This window comes from Moschus berezovskii, chromosome 1 (genome assembly GCF_049115385.1).
Source record: "Moschus berezovskii isolate FMDL1 chromosome 1, NW_MosBer_1.0, whole genome shotgun sequence".
Lineage (NCBI taxonomy): Eukaryota > Metazoa > Chordata > Mammalia > Artiodactyla > Moschidae > Moschus > Moschus berezovskii.
Genome location: NC_142460.1, coordinates 7,295,606 through 7,318,310, shown reverse-complemented (window position 1 = coordinate 7,318,310; position 22,705 = coordinate 7,295,606). Strand labels below are relative to the sequence as shown.

The 22,705-nt window shown below is 46.5% G+C and overlaps 1 protein-coding gene across 5 annotated transcripts in view; it reads left to right on the top strand.

Annotated features, from left to right (window-relative positions):
- The window catches only part of HLCS (holocarboxylase synthetase), a 212,656-nt gene that overhangs the window by 9,617 nt on the left and 180,334 nt on the right, over positions 1–22,705 (top strand). For 2 of the 5 annotated variants that reach the window (XM_055416228.2, XM_088835032.1), the window contains exons 2-4: positions 3,752–3,889; positions 19,842–20,004; positions 20,679–21,631. In XM_055416228.2, the coding sequence (XP_055272203.2) occupies positions 3,752–3,889; positions 19,842–20,004; positions 20,679–21,631 (1,254 nt within the window). Of the gene's footprint in view, positions 1–3,751; positions 3,890–8,068; positions 8,188–9,796; positions 10,038–19,841; positions 20,005–20,678; positions 21,632–22,705 lie in introns of those variants that run through there. The other 3 variants (XM_055416230.2, XM_055416227.2, XM_088835039.1) reach the window with 3 other exon arrangements.

Here is a 22,705-nt window from a genome sequence, read left to right as displayed (position 1 = left end):
GTCTCTAGTCTGCATTGGGCCGGAGATGGGGTGAACCCTTCAGAGGCGCACAGCAAAATCCTCAGCTTTCTGTCGCCTGTTTCCGTGGTGACAAAAAGTGCCCTGCCCCCAGCTCCTGTCAGTTGCGTCATGTACCAATCCGGGCACCTACTCATTAATCTTTGCATCTTTTTGCTTTCGGTTTGCACGCAGTCCGGTCTCCTTGGCCGAATACTTAGCCTGGTGGCTACAAGTTCAGCCGGCCCTGTCAGGCACAGGATGACTCGGGCGGCCGTTCGTTTAATCTCTGCAGAACAATAGTTCTTTCCACTCAGCTCTTGGAAATGGGCTAGCGAGGGCAGTGCTGTGCAGATTTCATGGACATCACCCACATTGCTGTCATTAACATTTGAAAGTGTTCCGCTTTTAAAGGTTTCTTGCCGTTTGCTCTTCCTTGTGAAAAGCTGGATCACTCTCGGCGTTAAAATGAGTTTTTCTTTGCGGGTGTAAAAGTGTGCGGAAATTAAACTCTTATCCCAGGTCTGAATAGTTTATTGGGGTTATACTTAGGTATGCCGTTGCACTTTGCTGCTACAAAACAAAAATACCCATTCTTGTTGATATACTGTATAACACAGAATATGAGTGATTTTTTTTGTCAGTTCTGAGAGAGCGCGTGTCTAAATCGCCTAGGTGTTCATCCATTACATTCTGTAGATTCCTGAGGGAAGGAAGGGTAAATTCTTTTAAGGAATCCTGATTGAGAAAGATGATAAAATGAAAAATTCAAGGGTGGATTTTTCTCTTTGTTGTTAAGTTGCTAAGTCGTGTCTGACTCTTTGCCACCCCTTGGTCTGTAGCTCGCCGGGCTTCTCTGTCCATTGGATTTCCCAGGCAAGAATACTGGAGTGGGTTGCCATCTTTCCGACCCAGGCATCAAACCTGCGTCTCCTGCATTGCAGGCAGATACTTTACTGCTGAGCCACCTGGGAAGCCCTTCTTTTATAGTAGTGGTTTCCAAACTGGATTAATTTACTTAAAAATTTAGAGTAGAAATTTTGAACATCCAAAAATAATGAGAAATGAGATGCAAATGTATTTAGTTTTCTTGGGAGACAGTTTTACTTTTGCACATCTCCGTGACTTTATTGGGCTTCTGTTAACTTTGATAACTGTTAACTAAGGCTTTTCAGCCCTTGCTTACTCCTCTAACTGGGTTTAGGGGTACCTGGGCTAAACCAGTTTTGGGCTTTTGGGTTTTTGTAACTTGCTGTCCTTCTTAGAGCTTTGCCCAGAAATCACTATTTCACAGAGATGTCCCCTAGTCCACACTAGATGTGACCTGTTAGCTCTGTATCCTCACAGACTTTGGTCGCCTTTCAAATATGAAATTCAAGTTCAAATATGAAATTCCAATTTTTATCTTTTTTTTTCATTGTGATGTTTATTTTTTTCATTAAAAAATTATTTATTTTGGCTGCGCTGGGTCTTAGTTGAAATACACGGGATCTTTGATCTTCTTTGTGGTATTTGGGATCCTTAGTTTCAGCATGTGGGATCTAGTTCCCACATGGAACTGGGATGGAACCTGGGCCGCCTGCATTGGCGGAGTGCAGGAGTCTTAGCCACTCAACTGCAGAGGAAGTCCTCATTTTTTTTTTCATTTTTTAAAATTGAAGTATAGGTGATGTACAATGTTGTGTTAATTTCTGCTGTACAGCAAAGTGAGTCAGTTATATATATATATATATTCTTTTAAAAATTATTTTCCATTATGTCCAGTTTTTATCTTTTTCTCCCTAGAAATTGGGTCTGTTTAGAGTCGGACATGACTGAAGTGACTTAGCAGCAGCAGCTTAGCAGCTTAGCAGCTTGACCTGTAATAGTTACTCAATGTTTCACTGAATGAAGTAGTGGTTGCTATGCTTAATTAAAACTCTATTTGAAGCCTGCAATTGGGAAGTTTGGCTATTTGTGATTAGCTACTGTTATTTTAAGATTGAAAATACCTGTGGGGCTGATGACTTTGTTCAATGGATACCTTATTGTCAGGCTCCCTGGGCCGAAGTAACTTTACAGAACTGAATCTTATACCTTTGTGGTCTCCATATTTTATATACTTAAAATCAGATGCGTAAGTACCATATGTGTATGTTTATGTAATCAAAGGTCCCGCAAGAGTTAAGTATCACCAGAGATAGTTTATACAAACTGGAGCTTTGAGGCTTTTTGTTTAATGTGCATATTTTCTGTGGGTAAAGAGGACAATCTTTTAAATTATTTTGCTCTTTTAAAAAAACTTTACTTATTTTTGGCTGCGCTAAGCCTTCATTGCTGTTCGGCCTTTCTGTGTTGCAGGCGAGTGGGGCTGCTCCTCAGTCTCAGGAGCAGGGGCTGCTCTAGCTATGGCGGCTTCTCTTGCTGCCCAGCGCGGGCGCTGAGGTGTGTGGGCTTCAGTGGTTGTGGTCCCTCGGACTTAGTTGCCCCAAGGCATGTGGGATCTTCCCGGTCCCGGGCTCAAACGCTGGTCCTCTGCATTGGCAGGTGGATTCCTAACCCCTGGACCACCAGGCAAGTTCCTACAACCTGGTGTTTGTTTTTAACTATCGTCAAATAATTACGTTTACCCATAGGAGTTATTCTCTATCATTTTCATTCACTGATTGGTTGAACAGATATTTATTAAGCTTCTGCTTTGTGCCAGGTTACTAGGCCCCGTGAAAATAACTTTGCAATCTTCCCAGAAAGGGCAGGTTTGAACTGACAAGCAACCCTATGGAACTTGACCCAAATGCCCTTTTTGGGGGGTGGGTGATGACGAGAAGGCTCCCCACTTGCAACTTTAGCTTTCAGCTTTTTCTGCTCTGGATGTGCCTTGTCTTAAAGCCTTTTAAAATTAATGTACAGTCTTTCTAGAGAGATTTCAGGGGGCGAGCAAAAGTCAGTGATCACAGCCAACCTGCTAACCAGTCATGACGCTGTCACGGTGGGAGGAGATGGAGGAGCAGCTCTTTGGGCAACTGTCAGTAACAAGCTTCTGCTGATGGGCATGTACTTCTGAGCCACCTCACCTTTAAATATACTTCCAAATAGTAATTTGGAAAACTCCTACATGTGCTCGGCAGTAAGAAATGGTGGGAATAAGCTTCAGAGTTAATTGCTTGGATGAATGCTGGTCTCCTGCATTGCAGGCAGATTCTTCACCGTCTGAGCTACCAGGGAAGCCCTAACAAGTAATAAAAGAAGTGAAAGCTGTCATTGGGCCATTGAAGGATGTTGTTCTTGGTTGTTTAGTCGCTAAGTCATGTCCAATTCTTTTGCGACTCCTTGGACTGTAGCCCGCCAGGCTTCTCTGTCCATGGGATTTTGCAGCTATTTGTATAGTCACAGCTCAATAACTGGGCTTCCCTGATAGCTCAGTTGGTAAAGAATCTGCCTGCAATGCAGGAGACCCTGGTTTGATTCTTGGGTTGGGACGATCCCATGGAGAAGGGAAAGGCTACCCACTCCAGTACTCTGGCCTGGAGAATCCCATGGACTGTGTAGTCCATGGAGTTGCAAAGAGTTGGACACGACTGAGCAACTTTCAGTTTCAACTCAACAACAAAAAAATGTGAGTTAATGCAGTGTATAGGAGAGCATCGGATGGCCTTATGTAGATGCCACCTGGAATTACAGAGGCGAGGACGTCCTAGATGTTACTATAAGGGACAGTTGTTTTTGAAGTCATATTGAATCCTCTATTGAATTGTGTTTCTTTCCCTCTATCCAGTCCATTGATGACTTAAACAAATGGGCCCTGTTCCTGGTTTCTCCTTTTATACTTGAAGCAGAGCACATTGCCTTTGTGACAGAGAGCATTTGGGTGCGAGATGAGAATTTACAGAGACCGGCATCCTCTTCGGAAACTGTGAGTACTGTGTTTGTCATTTGTCAACCATTATCAAAACTAAACTTGTTATTTTACATGAGTACTCTTTCTTGGCTTGCATGATTTGCTTTCTTTTTGGATATTTTGGGTTGAAAGTGAAAGTGTTAAGTCACTCAGGCTAGTCTGACTCTTTGTGACCCCATGGACTGTAGCCCACCAGGCTCCTCTGTCCCTGGGATTCTCCAGGCAAGAATACTGGAGTGGGTTGCCATTTCCTTCTCCAGGGGATCTTCCCAACCCAGGAATCGAACCCAGGTTTCCTGCATTGCGGGCAGATTCTTTACCAACAGAGCTATCAGAGAAGCCCTATTTTGGGTTGGATAAAAATACATTAGTAGGGACACTGGCAGTCCAGTGGTTTGGACCCAGTGCATTAACTGCTGGGGCCCAGGTTGGATCCCTATTTAGGGAACTAAGATTCTGTGCAGCCAAATACATATATATCCAAATACATACATACATATGTCTGTATATATATCTGTGTTTCGGGACTTCCCTGGTGGTTCAGTGGTTAAGACTCCATGCTTCCACTGTAGGGGGCACTTAGGTTCCTAGCTGGGAAACTAAGATCGTACATGCTGCATGGTACAGCCAAAAAAAAAGCACTACCTGTGTTTAAGTTGTGTTTCTGGCTTGTCGTATGTTATTGGGCAGCAGCGCTCAGATCTCTCCCTGGGTCATCTAATCCAGCCCCACAGCTTCTTGCTGCCAAAATCTGTTCATTTCTATCACTGTGTACTCCTGGACGTCTCACCCTGAGTATTCTGAAGGCACTTCAAACTCTGTAATGTGTCCCAAACTGGTGGTTTGTATTTCTGTCCTGGAAAAAAAAAAAATCTCAGATGAACACTCCAGCCTGTGGGTTCTTTCCCCTCCTCCTGCCTCCTTCCTGCCAGTCAGTGACCAGCTCTGCTAATTCCTTTCTTTCTGCTAAATCCACTCCCCGCGTGTCCCAGCTCTTACTCCGTTCCTTCCATTCCTCCTCATCGCATCCTCCTCTTCATTATCTTTTTGTTGAATCTGTCTTGGGTCTCCTGTGAGGGTTTTCCTTGGGACGGCCTGTCATCTTTCTGGACACACACCCAGTGGGGATGCCCTCTGGTGTACGCTTTCGATGGATGACTTCTCCCGGGGGCTATCACCTCTCAGGCTCATGGATCCTGACCCTAACTCCTTCACCCCCTTATAGACTGCTTCCGCTGGCGTCTGGGCTGAGTCCTTCTTGCCAGTGGCATGAACGATCCAGGAGGCATTTTGCTGAAGACACCCATGGCCATTGGACCTCCATCTCACAACACTGTCTTGAAGACATTGTGTTGGGATGAATGAAAAGGAAGAGAGAAATAAGACTGGAAATAATTGACTAGAACTCAAGGTGGATGGAAATAAGAGTTAGCAGATAGGAAAAAGTAAAGGAGAGCAGAACCTCTCCTGTTTGGGGCTCAGGAGGGATTTAGAGTTTTGCAGGTGGTGGTCGGACAGTAACCTAGTGTGCTAGGACAGTTCATTTTTGTCCCGCCAGTTCCTACTGTTTATCAAACTCTATATATACTTAGGATAATAATCATACTATTTATTCTCCAGGCAAGAATACTGGAGTGAGTTGCCATACCCTCCTCCGGGGGATCTTCCCAACCCAGGAATCGAACCTAGGTCTCCCACATCGCAGGCAGAGTCTTTACTGTCTGAGCCATCAGGGAAGCCCAAGGTCCAAGCTAAGCTGTTGTAACAGGTGATGCCCAACCTGCAGCGCTTCAGACAAGGTAGAAGCGACCTTGTCTCTGAGGGGGAAGGTCCTGCTCTGGAAGGCCACCCGGGGACCCAGCCCCTTTCTGCCCTGTTGCTCGGCTGCCTCTCTTTGCCATCATCCGGTTCTCTCTCTTGGTGGAGGCTGGGCTCCTGCTACCCGATTCCGACCCCATCCCCTAATCTGATCTGCATTCCAGCCCTCAGAATAGGGAAAGACAGGGAAGGTGGGCACCGATGCGCTTCCTCTTTGAGGCTGTGATCCAGGAGCTTCATATCACATGTCTGTCAGCTGCAGGGAGGTGGAGAAATGCAGTCCGCAGCTGGGCAGCCATGGATTCCATGAAGACCTAGAATTCTGTTACTACAAGGGAGAAAGAAAGACTAGATGCTGGGAGATGATTAACATTTCTGCCGCAGCTCTCTCATTTAGTTTACCTTCCAAGGGCGATTTAAGATCTCTCCTCGGGGCTGTCACTTAATTCTTTTTCTTTTTTTTAAATCACCTGTGCTGAGTTTAGTTGTTCAGTCAATGTCCGACTCTTTGCAGCCCCATGGACTGTAGCCCACCAGGCTCCTCAGTCCATGGGGATTCTCCAGGCAAGAATACTGGTGTGGTTGTCATGCCCTCCTCCTTAAATCACCTACAGAGCTTTAAATTAATTATATCCTTTTGGCTGTGCTTGAGCTTTTCTCCAGTTGCAGTGAGTGGGAGCTACTTTCTAGCCGCGGGGGTGGGGGTGGCGGGGGGCAAGGACTTCTCATTGAGGTGGCTTCTCTTGTTGTGGAGCGTGGGTTCTAGGGTGCTTGGGCTCAGTAGTTGTGGGGTGTACAGGCTTAGCTGCCCTGCAGCATGTGGAATCTTAGTTCCCAGACCAAGAATCAAGCTTGTGCCCTCTGTATTGGCAGGCGGATTCTTAACTACTGGACCAACACTGGACTGTCCTGGTGGTTACTTAATTCTGTGGGCAAAAGGATGCCTATCCACCAAGGGTACTCTCCAGTTAAGTCATCTTATTTGTGATCAGAGAGTTTAGTGGATTTTGCAACCAGGAGCTAGCGCTGTCCAGAGCCGTATTTTGGACCATGGTGGCTGTTTATTCCACAGATGACCCGAGAGTCGACGACCGAAGAACTTACGCAGCTCTGTTTTGTAAACTGGGCTTTGAATCTTAAAAAAGGAGTCGATGTTGCAGGTGTCTGTCTTCTAAGTCTGTTCTTCCCATTCAGGTTTATTGCTTAATGGGATTTTGCAGCTTGGGGGCGTTCATGAATCCATGTATTTCACCTAACTCTCAAGTCATTTGAATGTGATAGACTCCTATGATATTTAATAGCAAATATGTTATTGAGGAAAGACTTTTGAACTTGATAAAATTCTTTCCCATTTTTAGGAGAGTACCACTCCTCTTGTCCTTCCCTAGTTGTTCACTACAGCTGTTGAAAATGACATCTTTTCGGATTTTGAGTATCTCCTTTGTGGTCATTCTACAGACCCACTGACAACAAATAAATGAATTTCAGGAATTCGGTTTAAAAGCTGTAGCATTCACACATTCGTATTTTCACTTAGTCATTCTTTCACTAACAGATATTTATTGAACAGCAGTCCTAGTTATTTCGTAGGTGCCATAAGAGATACCAATGGGTCACGGCAGATTCAGCTCAATTTTCAGTGTCTTCTGTGTTTACGTTAGCAGTCCTGTTTAACAAGAGTTGATGACCCAAAGAACTTACACAGTTTTTTTGTTGCAGAAAATTCACTCATGTTCTTTGCATTCTATAAAGGCCTTCATCCATCCATCCATCCATCCATCCAAGTGCTATTGAGTGCCTGCTATGTGTCAGATGATGTTCTAGGGCTCGATGTATATCATTTGAAGATGAAAGGCACATTCAGAGGGACTTTCCTGGTAGCCCAGTGGTTAAGACTTTGCCTTGCAATGAAGGGAGTGTGGGTTCAATCCCTGGTCTGGGAGCTAAGATCTCCTGTGCCTTGTGGCCAAAAAACTAAAATGTAAAACAGAAGCAATATTGTAACAAATTCAATAAAGACTTAAAGGAAGAAAATGCATTCAGAGATGACAGTCACACTGATCTTAAGGAACTCACAGTGTGGGGGGAGAAGACAGCTAAGTAAATGAACGATTAAAGTTCATTGTGATAAGTGCTCTGGGAAAGCAAGTACAGGGGGAGATGGTGAACATAACCAGATAGGGTGATGTCAGGAAGGACTTTCAGGGTGGGGGCAACAGCTGAGGTTTTAAGGAAAATTAGGAATTAGGTGAAGAAGGAGGAAAAGGCTTCCTAGGCAAGTGCAGAAGCACACAGAGCGTTTGTACCTGGGGACAATTGGAGTCTAATTAAAAAATTTTTTAATTTGTTTTTGGCTGCATTCGCTCTTCATTGCAGTGCATAAGCTTAGTTGCTTCATGGCACAAAGTGAAGTGAAAGTCGCTCAGTCATGTCTGACTCTTTGAGACCCCATGGACTATTTCCTGCCAGGCTCCTCTGTCCATGGAATTCTCCAGGTAAGACTACTGCTGTAGGTGGCTGTTCCCTTCTCCAGGGGATCTTCCCAACCCAGGGAGCGAGCCCAGGTCTCCTGCATTGCAGGCTGATTCTTTACCATCTGGACCACCTGGGTAGCCCAAGAATACTGGAGTGGTTAGCCTATCCTTTCTCCAGGGGATTGTCTTGACCCAAGGATTGAACCAGGGTCTTTTGCATTGCAGGTGGGTTCGTTATCAGCTGAGCCACCAGGGAAGCTCTTGTGGCACAAGGGATCTTATTAATAGTTTCCCGACAACGTCGAGCCCAGGTCCCCTGCTCTGGAAGGCAGTCTTAAACCCTTGGACCAGAAGGGAAGTCCCAGTTGGAGTTTGATTAACATGAGTTGGCGAAGTGGCTCAGGGGAAGGCCAGAGGAGAAAGATGTGGCTGGAGTATTGTAGTTTAGTTGCTAAGTCATGTCCAAAGTTTTGTGACCCTGTGGTGCATCAAATTACGTTGGTGCAGTGATAGCTTCCCAGAACATTACCAATCAACATTACCAGTGATAGCTTTCCAGAACATTACCAAACATTACCAACTTCACCAAATGGTCACATTACCCAATGGTAATAGAATAGAGAGGCTCTCAGACCAAGTTAAGATGCTCAAATTGCACAGTCTATTCAATCAATTCAAAATATAAGCAAGAAACAGTTATGGGTTCTGTTGACACTTGGAATGGGGCTCCTGAGGGGTGGAAGGACTGCACGCCTGAATCCTGAGCTGGGCAGGGTTCACACATCCTGCTGCTGTCTGCTGCGTCGGCTGCCCTCTGAGGATACGGCCACAGGGACTCTGCGGGTGGAGGCTGACTGTGGCCAGCACACATGTGCTCTGTTGGGGAGATACAGGACGTCAGGGTGTCTGGAGGAGCTGCAGCTTACCAGTGACCTGCAGAGAAGCTGTGTGTTCTACCTGTTTCTAGGCAGAATATGCATGGAACCCTAATGGGTGGCTGATTTAGGGATGACATAACTCAACTGGGGCTTCCTTGGTGGCTTAGATGGTAAAGAATCTTCCTGCAATGCAGGAGACCTGGGTTCGATCCCTGGGTTGGGAAGATCCCCTGGAGGATGGCATGGCAACCCACTCCAGCATTCTTGCCTAGAGAATCCCTAGAGGAGCCTGGCGGACTACAGTCCATGGGGTCATGAAGAGTTGGTCATGACTGAAGTGAGGTAGCCACAACTTCGCTTTTTAACTGGGAGGTGGTCAGTTGGGAGGTGGCAGGTCCGTGTCTTACTATTATCTAGGATTTACCTGGTCCATCCTTGATTTTCTGCCTGGGAGCAATACTGTCTTCTGTTTTGTTCTTCTTATCAGTGTTTATTACACGTATGTTCCTTTTGTCTTGCTTGTCTTTCAGTTCATTCGCTCAGTCGGTCCGACTCCTAGCGACCCCGTGAATCACAGCACGCCAGGCCTCTCTGTCCATCACCAACTCCCGGAGTTCACTCAAACTCATGTCCATCGAGTCGGTGATGCCATCCAGCCACCTCATTCTCTGTCATCCCCATCTCCTCCTACCCCCAATTGCTCCCAGCATCAGAGTCTTTTCCAGTGAGTCAACTCGTCGCATGAGGTGGCCAAAGTATTGGAGTTTCAGCTTTAGCATCAGTCCTTCCAATGAACACCCAGGACTGATCTCCTTTAGAATGGACTGGTTGGATCTCCTTGCACTCCAAGGGACTCTCAAGAGTCTTCTCCAGCACCACAGTTCAAAAGCATCAATTCTTCGGCAATCAGCTTTCTTCACAGTCCAGCTCTCACATCCATACATGACCATGGGAAAAACCATAGCCTTGACTAGACGGACCTTTGTTGGCAAAGTAATGTCTCTGCTTTTTAATATGCTATCTAGGCTGGCCATAGCTTTCCTTCCAAGGAGTAAGCGTCTTTTAATTTCATGGCTGCAATCAGCATCCGCAGTGATTTTGGAGCCCAAAAAAATAAAGTCGGACACTGTTTCCACTGTTTCCCCATCTATTTCCCATGAAGTGATGGGACCAGATGCCGTGATCTTCGTTTTCTGAATGTTAAGCTTCAAGCCAATCTTTTCACTCTCCTCTTTCACTTTCATCAGTAGGCCTTTGAGTTCCTCTTCACTTTCTGCCATAAGGGTGGTGTCATCTGCATATCTGAGGTTATTGATATTTCTCCCGGCAATCTTGATTCCAGCTTGTGCTTCTTCCAGCCCAGCGTTCCTCATGATGTACTCTGCATATAAGTTAAATAAGCAGGGTGACAATATACAACCTTGACGTACTCCTTTTCCTATTTGGAACCAGTCTGTTGTTCCATGTCCAGTTCTAACTGTTGCTTCCTGACCTGCATACAGGTTTCTCAAGAGGCAGGTCAGGTGGTCTGGGATTCCCATCTCTTTCAGAATGTTCCCCAGTTTATTGTGATCCACACAGTCAAAGGCCTTGGCATAGTCAATGAAGCAGAAATAGATGTTTTTCTGGAACTCTCTTGCTTTCTCCATAATCCAGCGGATGTTGGCAATTTGATCTCTGGTTCCTCTGCCTTTTCTAAAACCTGCTTGAACACCTGGAAGTTCATGATTCACATATTGCTGAAGCCTGGCTTGGAGAATTTTGAGCATGACTTTACTAGCGTGTGAGATGAGTGCAATTGTGCGGTAGTTTGAGCATTCTTTGGCATTGCCTTTCTTTGGGATTGGAATGAAGACTGATCTTTTCCAGTCCTGTGGCCATTGCTGAGTTTTCCAAATTTGCTGGCATATTGAGTGCAGCACTTTCACAGCATCATCTTTCAGGATTTGAAATAGCTCAATTGGAATTCCATCACCTCCACTAGGTTTGTTTGTAGTGATGCTCTCTAAGGCCCACTTGACTTCACATTCCAAGATGTCTGGTTCCAGGTGAGTGATCACGCCATCGTGATTATCTTGGTTGTGAAGATCTTTTTTGTACAGTTCTTCTGTGTATTCTTGCCACCTCTTCTTAATATCTTCTGCTTCTGTTAGGTCCATACCATTTCTGTCCTTTATCGAGCCCATCTTTGCATGAAATGTTCCCTTGATATCTCTAATTTTCTTGAAAAGATCTCTTGTTTTTCCTATTCTGTTGTTTTCCTCTATTTCTTTGCATTTATCGTTGAGGAAGGCTTTCTTATCTCTCCTTGCTATTCTTTGGAACTCTGCATTCAGATGCTTATATCTTTCCTTTTCTCCTTTACTTTTCGTTTCTCTTCTTTTCACAGCTATTTGTAAGGCCTCCTCAGACAGCCATTTTGCTTTTTTGCATTTCTTTTCTTGTCTTTATCACATCTTAAAAGTGACTGACAACATATCTATGAGATTCGTGCTATTTGTTTTTCTGGTTTTCTATGTACCAGAATTAAATGTTTAGTAGTATGGCAAATACATAGGGTACATGGGTTATAAAGGTTTATATACACTAATTGGGAATTTGGACTTTATCCTGTGGACAGCAGGCTAAAACATTTCTTTTTCTTTTTTAAAGCAGAATGAGCAGATTCGTACGTTAAAGATCATAATGCAGGCAGATTGGAGACGGGATCTGGGGGAGGCAATCCTGGAATGGATTGTACCCCATGTGGGAAGAGAGATGAACCTTGCAGAGTGTTGGTAGCAGGGAGGAGTGGTGTGGAGACAGATTTAGGAGCTTTTTTAGGAGATGATGATAGATTTTTGGGTGGACGGTGGGTCGTTCCTGGAGACGGGGAATATGGCAGGAGGGGCTGGTAGAGCCCCTATTTTAAAGAATGCAGTTTTGCACATTGTTGTAGTCAGCTTGGCTGGAGTGAACAAGTGACCTCAGAATTTCGGTGGCTTCTAACAGCAAATCTTCGTTTTTTGCTCATGTCACCCTTGAGGCTGAGTAGGTCTCTCTTTCAAGCTGGGTCTGCTCTACGCTTCTTTCCCGTGCAGGGACCAGGCAGAGAGAGCACGGCCGTCTCAGGACATGCCATTCCCACATGGAGTGGAGGGGTGAGAGAGCTGGCTGAAACCCATGTTGTAGATTTGGTTTAAGCTGGCTGCAGATTCCTTCCTCTTACGGACAGGTGGAATTTTATACCTCTCCCTTGAATCTGGCTGACCTTAGTGGTTTATCTGCCTCATGGTACGTGGTGGAAGAGACATTCTGGGGATGTCTGTTAAAACTTCAGTTCTTCGTTGGCTTACCAACATGGGGGGTGGACAGGGATATAAAGTGAATAATTGTGGCTGCTAATATAGTACCCTCTAGACACTGGGCCTCACATGCTTGTCGGGCTTCTAAATAACACACATAATAGAAAATGGTTATGACAGGGACTTCCCTGGTGGTCCAGTGGTTAAGACTCTAGCCTTTCACTATGGGGTTTAGGTTTAACCCCTAATGAGGGAACTGAGATCCTGCATGCTGTGTGGTGTGGCCAAAAAAAAAAAAGTTATAACAACAAGGGTATTTCTATTATTTTCTGATTAGCTCTCAGTTATTCAGCAAATCAGAACACCTAGACCACCCTTTTCACTGAGTTTTCTGGTCAGTTATGGTTTTGCAGATCCACCTTAAGTCTCATCAGGGTAACTTTATCATTTCAACTGTTGCTTGTTGTGGGTGGACTTACCATATCCCTTATACTGTTATACGTATACGTCATGCTGCTGCTGCTGCCAAGTCGCTTCAGTCATGTCCGACTCTGTGCAACCCGATAGCCAGCAGCCCAAAAGGCTCCTCTGTCCCTGGGATTCTCCAGGCAAGAACACTGGAGTGGGTTGCCATTTCCTTCTCCAATGCATGAAAGTGAAAAGTGAAAGTGAAGTCGCTCAGTCGTGTCCAACTCTTAGCGACCCCGCGGACTGTAGCCCACCAGGCTCCTCTGTCCATGGGATTCTCCAGGCAAGAGTACTGGAGTGGGGTGCCATTGCCTTCTCCGGCCATATGTCATAGTACCTTGTTAAACAGAGAGTGAAAACGAATTCTGTAGTAGTGCCGAATCCTTTCTGTTCCGAAACCCAAAAGGCACTGAGAATAACTGAAAGTAGGAAGGCTTTCCTACTGACTGTCATGGTTTCTTCCCCTGATGGTCATGGTTTCAAATCTTCACATCGTTCTGTGTCTAGCCCTCTTTCAATCAGTTCATTACTACATGTTTAAAACACCTAACATGTAATTACACTGCTTTGGGAGAAGAGAAACGAGAGCCAAAAAATTAGCGGTGTCGAAGCAGTGACGTTGGTCTTACCCAGGCTCACTAATGGTAACTTGTATTTATCCGGGTTCTCTCGTGAAACCGAATAGGGTGTGTGTGTATGTGTGTGTGTGCACGTGCACACACATTACACACACACAAACACACACAGGGAGGGAGAGAGACGGAGAAGTAGTGGGGGAAGGGAGAGAAAGACAGAAAGATAAATCTTTTTAAGGAACTGGCTTACATGATTGTCGAGTCTGTGCTTATACATCGGCCCCATGGACTGTAGCCAGGCTCCTGTGTCCTTGGGATTTTTTTCCAGGCAAGAATATTGGAGTGGGTTGCCATTTCCTTCCCCTGGGATCTTCCCCACCTAGGGATCGAACCCATGTCTCCTACATTGCAGGTGAATTCTTTACTACTGAGCCATTGGAGAAGCTCAGTTGTGGAATCTGGGGAGTCCCAAATCTGCAGGGCAGGCCAGAGGCTGGAAACTCCTGGAGGACAGATGTTGCACCTTGAGTCTGAAGGCAGTCTAGAGGCGGCATCCCTCTTCCTCTGGGAATTGCAGTCTTTTTCTGTAGGGCCTTCAGCTGATTAGACAAGGCTCACCTATGTTACAGGAGGATGATCTACTTTACTTGAAGTGAAATCATTTAAAATGTTGACCCCGTCTGAAAAGTATCTTCACAGTCACCTCTGAAATGATGTTTGGCCAAATATCCAGATACTGTGGCCCAGCCCAGTTGGCACATAAGATTAACCGTCACCTGACTAGTTGTTAAGATTCCCATCCTCCCGTTAGCTGCAGAGCTTCGGCTCAGCACCCGCTGCAGGCAGCCTTGGGAAGGGCAGTTCACTGAAGAGGGTTTAACCCAGCGCTCTTGGCCCCAGGATCCCCTTCCATGTGCATGTTTGTGTTGAGATGAATGGAGCAGAGACATTACTTTGCCACCAAAGGTCCGTCTAGTCAAAGCTATAGTTTTTCCGGTGGTCATGGATGTGAGAGTTGAACTATAAAGAAAGCTGAGAGCCAAAGAACTGATGCTTTTCAACTGTGGTGTTGGAGAAGACTCTTGAGAGTCCCTTGGACTGTAAGGAGATCCAACCAATCAGTCCATCCTAAAGGAGACCAATCCTGGGTGTTCATTGGAAGGACTGATGCTGAAGCTGAAACTCCAATACTTCGGCCACCTGATGGGAAGAGCTGACTCACTGGAAAAGACCCTGATGCTGGGAAAGACTTAAGGTGGGAGGAGAAGGGGATGAAAGAGGATGAGATGGCTGGATGGCATCACTGACTCAATGGACGTGAGTTTGAGTGAACTCCCGGAGTTGGTGATGGATGGGGAAGACTGGCGTGCCACGGTCCATGTGGTCGCAGAGAGACGGACACGACTGAGCGACTGAACTGAACTGAGTGGAGAAGACACATCCCTGCCTTTGCTGTGATCATCGTAGCCTCAAGTCGCGATCTTGGGTTTCGGAAGGGGTTTCTGCATGGATGGCGAAATCCCTTTGTTTTGGGCTGACCGGGGCTTCCTTGGCTTTGATCTTTGGGAGTAAGCTTTTGGCTTGCCTTCCCTTTTCTTTCTCTGCCTCTTTGTCTCCATCTCAAAGTGCAAAAGGGAAGCAGACTGTTTGCATTTAGTGACATGTGGCTTTGCTCTGATGGGGCCATGGTGTTGCTGGAGGAGTTTGCATGGTCTGTGGCTCAGGGACCAGGTTCCTAGAAAAAGGAAACACATTTAGGTGCGGAAACAGCTGGCTGGGTTTAGAAACTTGATCAGGGAGGAGTGTGTCTATTGTTCTCTGGCCATTTCCTGTCCTCCCCCTTGCTTTGTTTACCTCCTGCAGCTCTCCTCCAGGGGTGAGGATTTGATTGCTGGCTCCTTTTTCACCAAGGGCCTCCTTTGAGCTCCAGCTCTGTGCGGGTGCTCCCTGTAGCCGGGTGCTACATTAGCATCTCAGCAACTAAATCCCGGGCTGGGACTCCAGTGGCTGAACATCTCCCATCATTCTCTGCAATATAATGCTGAGAACAAAGATGCTTTCAGTCTCCTGCAGGGGGGTTTCATTGCTCCTTTTCCTGTTTCCCATTCACCCTCATCAGAAAAGTCAGCTCTCACCGAGGTGCTCGTTTATCTTTTCATTCTCCAGAGCTGACATCCTTCCAGCATTCTCAGAGCTGGAAATCAGCTAGATCTTTGTCTGGATTGTAGACTTCAACTCTTCATCCGGGATCAAAGGTGTTGTATTTGAAACGCAGCATTCTACTGAAGCCTGCGTGGGTCAGACCCACCCTCCAGACGAACCTGTGTGGAGGTGGCAGGCAGCCAAGTGTGTGTGCTTGGTTGCTCAGTTGTGTTCGAGTCTTTACAACCCCACAGACGGTAGCCTGCCAGGCTCCATGAGATTGCCATGGGAAGAAAACTGGAGTGGCTTGCCATTTCCTTTTCCAGGGGATCTTCCCCACCCAGGCTTCCCTCCTGCAGTTGTGAGGGAAGCCTACATGTAGAGCTAAAAGAGAATTCTGAGGTTTCTCTTTCTGCAGATGCTCTAGACTGAGTAGTGGGTTTCAGCCTGTTGATCAGAAAGATTTGTGCCTATTATTTTTACCTCTAAGACAGTGTTTCTCATCTTTTAGAATGATTGTTTGCCTAAGAAGAAAAGTTAAATTTAATATGAATTCTCTTTTAAGGAGAGAAGTGGAATAGTAAGGAATAAAGATTTTGTGGAGTAGGGTTGGATCTTAGAGGACTCCAGAGTTTTTTTTTAATTGAAATATAATTCCCATAGCATGAACTTCATCCTTTCAGAGTGTTTGTTTACCGTTTAGTAGCTGTACAGTCATCACTGATCCCAGAACATCTTCATGCCCCAAAAGAAACTCCACGCCCGTCAGCATTCCCCTCTGATTCCCATCAGTCACTCCCCAGCGTTCTGTCCCTGGCAACCACTAATCTCCTTGTTAACTCTATAGATCTTTCCATTTTGATTTTTTATATGAATAGAATCATCAATATGTGACCTTTTAGTAACTGGCTTCCTAGACTTAGCACAATATAGGCAGACACTTGGGGTGTTTCCACACTTTGACTTGATGAATAATGCTGTTATGAACTTTTGTGTCCAGGTTTGTGTGCAGACGTATGTTTTTAGTTCTCTTAAGTGTATTCCTAGGAGTGGAATTTCTGGGTCATTAGGAAACTCTGTACTTGACTTTTTGAGGAGTTGATGAACTCTTTTCTAAGGGAGGTATACTGTTTTGCAGTTCTGCCAGCAGGGTATTAGGGTTCTGATTGCTTAACGTCCTCAATATTTGTTACTGTCCATCTTTTCAATTGTAGCCGTCCTAGTAGAGGGTGAAGTATCTCATTGTGGTTTTTTTTAAAAAAATAATTTTATTTATTTTTATTTTTTGCCTGTGCTGGATCTTTTTGCTGTGAGAGTTGCAGTGAGCAGGAGGGGGTGGGTACTGACTGTGGCGTTTGGGTTTTCATTGCAGTGGCTTCTTTTGTTGCAGACCACACGCTCTAGAGCTCAGGCTCAATAGTTGTGACATGGGCTTAATTGCTCTGTGGCATGCAGTATCTTCCTGGGTCAGGGATCGAATGCAAGTCTCCTGAATTGGCAGAAAGATTCTTTACCGCTGAGCCATCAGGCAGGCCCCTCATTGTGGTTTGGATTTATGTCTCCCTAACGACAAATGATTTTGAGAATCTTTTCAAGTGCTGTTGCCACTTGTATATTTTCTTTGGAGAAATGTTTATTCAGATTATTTGCCCATTTTAAAAATTAGATGTTTGTCTTTTTATTGTTGAGTTGTGGGAATTCTTTATATATATTGTGGATACAGATCTCTTACTGATTGATTACATGATTTGCAAATATTTTCTCCCATTTTGTCAATGTCCCTTCACAAAGTGTTCTTTGAAGCACAAACATTTTGATGACGTCCAGTTTATGTATTTTTCCTTTGTTGCTTGTTCTTTTTGGTGTTTTATCTGAGAAACCAGTGCCTGATTCAACATCATGATGATTTCCATCTATGTTTTAAGCATTTTGGAGTTTTAGCTCTTATATTAAGGATTTGATTCCTTGTGAGTTAATTTTTATACCTGGTGATACATGGTCTGGCGTAGGGGTCCATCTTCATTCTTTGCATGTTGATGTCCAGTTCTACCAGCACCATTTGTTGAAAAGATTATTCTTTCCCCCTTGAGTTGCCTGGCAACCTTGTCCAAAATCAATTGTCTTCAAATATAGACATCTATTTCTATATTCTCAGTTCTATTCCATTGATCTCTATGTCTATCTTGATGCCTTTTGGACCCTGACTTTTAAACCCTAAGTTTCCTGGATGGGCAAGTATACTCAGGGCAGAAGTGACTTGTGGGAATTCCCTTTATCTCTGTAGGTTCAGGATTTATCCTGGCATTTGGCTCAGAAGTTCATTATCTCATCAATTCTCCAGTGCTTTTAGGATGATTCTTAAATTTATTTATACAGCATTAAAAATGTTTTCAGGAATAGGGGGCAGGATATTCCTGAGAAGATTTTGGAAAGTAGGGAAATTATTCATGGTATCTTAGAGAGGGACCATTGTATTCAGTGGGTCTTCCCAGGTGGCTCAGTGTTACAGAATTCACCTGCCAATGCAGGAGACACAGGAGATGCAGGTTCGATCCCTGAGTCAGGAAGATCACCTGGAAGAGGAAATGGCAATGCATTCCAGTATTCTTGCCTGGAGAATCCCATGGACAGAGGAGCCTGGTGGGCTACAGTCCATAGGGTGGCAAAGAGTCAAACGTGACTAAGCATGCACACACGACAAATCAAATATTCAATATTGCTTTTAAAGTCAGATTCATAATATCTAGTAATAGCAGCTGCCATTAATTGAGCACTTTTTCTGTTCCCTGGTGGTTCAGACGGTAAAGAATCTGCCTGCAATGCAGGAGACCTGGGTCTCTGGGTCGGGAAGATCCCCTGAAGAAAGGAATGGCATCCCACTCTAGTATTCTTGCCTGGAGAATCCCATGGACAGAGGAGTCTGGTGGGCTACAGTCCATGGGGTCACAAAGAGTCGGACATACTAAGTGACTAACACACACACACATTTTCTGTCCCAAGCTTTCAACTGGGGGCATGACATTAACTTTTAATCTCATTAGCATAATGGACCTATAACACGATGGGTTACCCCCATTATTCCTGTGTTATAAATGAATAAGCAGAGACTTCAGAGGTTCTGAGACTTAACCTAAGGACAGACAGCGACGATTAGCTGCTTTTAACCAGTCCGAGACCTTGGACTCCTTAGCCAGGCTCCCGGCCCCACGGGAACTCCCCTTCTGCCTGTTGCAGTTTCCAGTTCTTGGATGAACACTGGAAAGCTTTAAGGACTGAGCTTTGTCTCCCTTTCCTTTCTCTCCTTTTCCCTGGCCCCCTTGTGGTGGAAGTGTGCACTGCACCAGGCGGGCGTGCTCCGGAGAGTCGGTCACAGCTGCTCTCACTTTCAGGAATCGCCGGGAAGCCTGGATACACTTCCGGCTCAGACAGAGAGTGGTGCCCAGGAACATGAGTATTCACGTGTTCCCAGGGGACTTCTGTTGCCTTGGGTCTTGGATCTGACTTTTAAGAAAATCTAGTATGATTTGTATGTATGTATCATGATGTAAATATGATCTCTTTATATCATGGATACTGTGGACTTCCTGTGTTCTTCTATTTCCTATTACTGGAGAGCGGGTTTCCCCAGTGTCTGGGGAGTGGCCCTTTCCCCTTTAGTCCCTTGAAAAGCAGTATATGACTTCAATTACTGTTATTATTATTGGCTGCACTTGAAGGATTTGGAATCCTAGTTGCCCATCCAGGGATCAAGCCCACCCTGCATTGGAAGCGCAGTCTTAACCACTGAACCACCAGGGAAGTCCAATACTTGAATTTTTAAAATTTCGTTTACTTAGTTTTGCCTGGATTGGGCCTTTGTTGCTGTGCGGGCTTTTCTCTAGTTGTGGCAAGTGGGGGCTACTCTTCAGCTGCAGCATGTGGGTTTCTCATTGCAGTGGCTTCTCTTGTTGCAGAGCAGAGGCTCTAGGGCCCTCGGACTTGAGTAGTTGTGGCGCACCGGCTTAGTTGCTCCCTGGCATGTGGGATATTTCTGAACCAGGGATTGAACCCGTTTGTCCTGCATTGGCAGGTGGATTCTCTACAGTGAGCCACCAGGGAAGCCCTCAATGATACTTTGAAATGAGAGCATTGTGTCTAGAGCTTTGTAAGCCCTGTTGTCAGGGAGAGATGAGAATGTTCCGGTCAGGACAACTTTGATGTTAAAATGTAACATCCGGTAACCCTTTGGGTCTGACTGGTGGGAGCTGAAGGGAAAAGCAAAGTGTCGGGTTATTTTAAAGAAGAAAATCTCACCCTTTCTTCGCCTTCTCTCACCCACTCTGTCTCAGACTGTGCAGTGGTCTGACTGCTGTTTCCCGTTAGCTTGCCGACCTGGGGATCCTTATCAATTAATCGCCAGAGCAAGTGTGGATGACTTCAGCAAGCTAGGGGTGGCATTCCTGGAAGATAGACTCCAGATGGCTAATGGGCTGATACCCCAGAAGATTGTGTGTAAGTAACTTGGGGAAATGTTCATCATGGCAGGATGCCATGGTTAACAAGCTTAAGGACGATTGAGCACTCCTGTTTGGTATGACTTTAGGGCAACACTGGTGGTTTAGTCGCTAAGTGATGTCCGACTCTGCCACCGCATGGGCTGTAGCCCGCCAAGACTCTTCTGTCCTTGGGATTATCCAGGCAACAAAACTGCGTTGGGTTACCATTTCCTTCTCCAGGGGATCGATTGAGCCAGGGATCGAACCCAAGTCTCCTGCATTGGCAGGTGGATTCCTTACTGCTGAGCCACCAGGGAGGCCCTGCGCCTTGCTTCTTAGTATCATTATCTCATAAAAGATCGACACCCACGCAACTGAATCTCTAAGCAAGTGGACAAAGTCACCTCTCTGAAACTCCACCTGTTCACCAGTCAACACGAGGGTCTGACGTTTTCTGATCTGTATGGGGAAGGTGTGGAAATTCTGCAGTTTCACTGGGGACTGTCGGGTACCCTTCTAACCGGGAGGTGGGGGATGGGGAGCTGTTATGTGCATCCCATCGAGGCTGCGGAGTTGAAGAGTGATGTGAGCTGCGGGGAATGGAGGTCTTGTGGTACAGAGAAGGCCCCAAGGTTTTGCACTGAGAGACAAGGAAGAGGGTTGATGGATTGTCTTTTTTCTTCCCTTTAGCTGTCCACTTGCAGGATTCTGCTCTGAAGGAACTTAAGGGTCAGGCCTCAGACCCGCCAGCCCAGCTCCTGCAGCCCAACCCCGAATCTTGTGTTGAGAGGAACCCTCCTGAGCCCGACATTATGGAGAGCCATGACCGGGAGGACCCCCGGTCTCCAGGTTCCGCATCCACATGGGGGCCAGGCAGGGCCCCTGTGGGGGGCGAGCCGGCTGTGGACCATGACAGAGGCGCGGGCTCCGTCGAGCACTGTCCCCTCCATCTGTCCAGCTGCCACGAGTGTTTGGAGCTTGAGAACAGCACCATCGAGTCCGTCAGGTTTGCCTCTGCAGAGAACATTCCAGATCTCCCGTACGACTACAGCGGTGGTTTGGAGGGCCTCGCCGATGACCTCCGCCCCGAGAGGGATGAGAGGAGGGTCAACGTCACGGGCAAGGCCCCCAACATCCTCCTGTACGTGGGCCCTGACTCCCGGGATGGCCAGGACCGGCTCCAGCAGGTCCGATCGGCACTGGCCGACTGTGTGGACACGGACTGTTACACGCTGTACCACCTGCCTCCGGAAAGCGCTCTCAGGGACCCGTGGCCAGACAACTGTCTGCTGCTGGTCATCGCCACCAGGGAGCCCATCCCCGAGGACCTGTCCCAGAGGTTCACGGCCTATCTTTCTCAGGGAGGGAAGGTGCTGGCCCTGGCGTCGTCCTTCACACTGCCTGGCTTCCGAGTGACCAGCAAGGCCCCGCTGCAGGACACGGTCCAGAGCTTGGTTTTCTGCAAGGCTGACGGGAGCCTGGTGAGGCTCAGCGTCCTGAGCAGCGGCTGTGTTTACGAGGAGGGGCCTGGGGAGCCGCTCGGCCCTGGCAAGCTCCACGGCCACCTGGACAGTGAGGACGGGGACAGGCTGGTGGTGCAAGTGCCTTTCGGGACTCACGGAGGAGAAGCTGTTCTTTGCCAGGTACGGAGGCTGGCAGCCGGGTCTTTGGGTCTCTTGACGGAATATGCTCCTGAAGGTTCCTGAAAGGGTGACAAAAGGGTCTGTGTGCCGCGTGGGGAGGGTACTTCTGACCTTGTCCAGGGAATTTTTGCCGCTGATGAGTTGTTTCACCGAAACACTTGTGATGGAGGAGAGAGTGAAAGTGAAAGTTGCTCAGTCTGTCCGCCTCTTTGCAGCCGCACGGACGACACGGTCCGTGGGGTTCTCCAGCTCAGAGCACTGGAGTGGCTAGCCTTTCTCTTCTTCAGCGGATCTTCCCGATCCAGGGATAGAACGCAGGTCTCCCCCATTGCGGGCAGATTCTTTACCAGCTAAGCCTAATTAAAGACTGATGGTTAACCAAGGGTTAGCCAAAGCTTCTTGCTTGTTTTAAACTGTATCCTGGTTATGTTGTTCAGTCGCTCAGTCGTGTCCGACTCTCTGCGACCCCATGGACTGCAGCTACGCCAGGCTTCCCTGTCCTTCACCATCTCCCGGAGTTTGCTCACACTCATGTCCCTTGAGTCAGTGATGCCATCCAGCCATCTCATCCTGTTGCCCGCTTCTCCTCTGGTTGGCTATACTCTTTCTAAAATCTGTTAGTTCACTCTCTTGCTTCAAAACACTCTTTAGTTAATAAACGCAAAGTGTTCTGTAATGTAGGGAATTGAGCACCTTGGGGTGGTGATTCCGAACAGTAGTGTCTATCAACTACAAAATGTTGTGTGTTGTAGTTGATGTCAGGGATGTGCCTGGACACTCACCAACTGCTGGGATACTGTGTTGAAACCACCTTCAAATCCGTCGTTCCTTTATGATTTGTAACTCTTAAAATCTAAGTGCTGAACACAAGTTCAAATAAGTGAAGTGATCTTGAAGTGATTTTTGGCAAATTATGACAGGTGGTGGCGCCATTGGTAAAGAACCCGCCTGCCAATGCAGGAGATGTAAGAGACCCGGGTTTGATCCCTGAGTGGGGGAGAGCCCCCAGGAGAAGGAAACGGCAGCCCACTCCAGTATTCTTGCTTGGGGAATCCCATGGACAGGGGCGGCTGG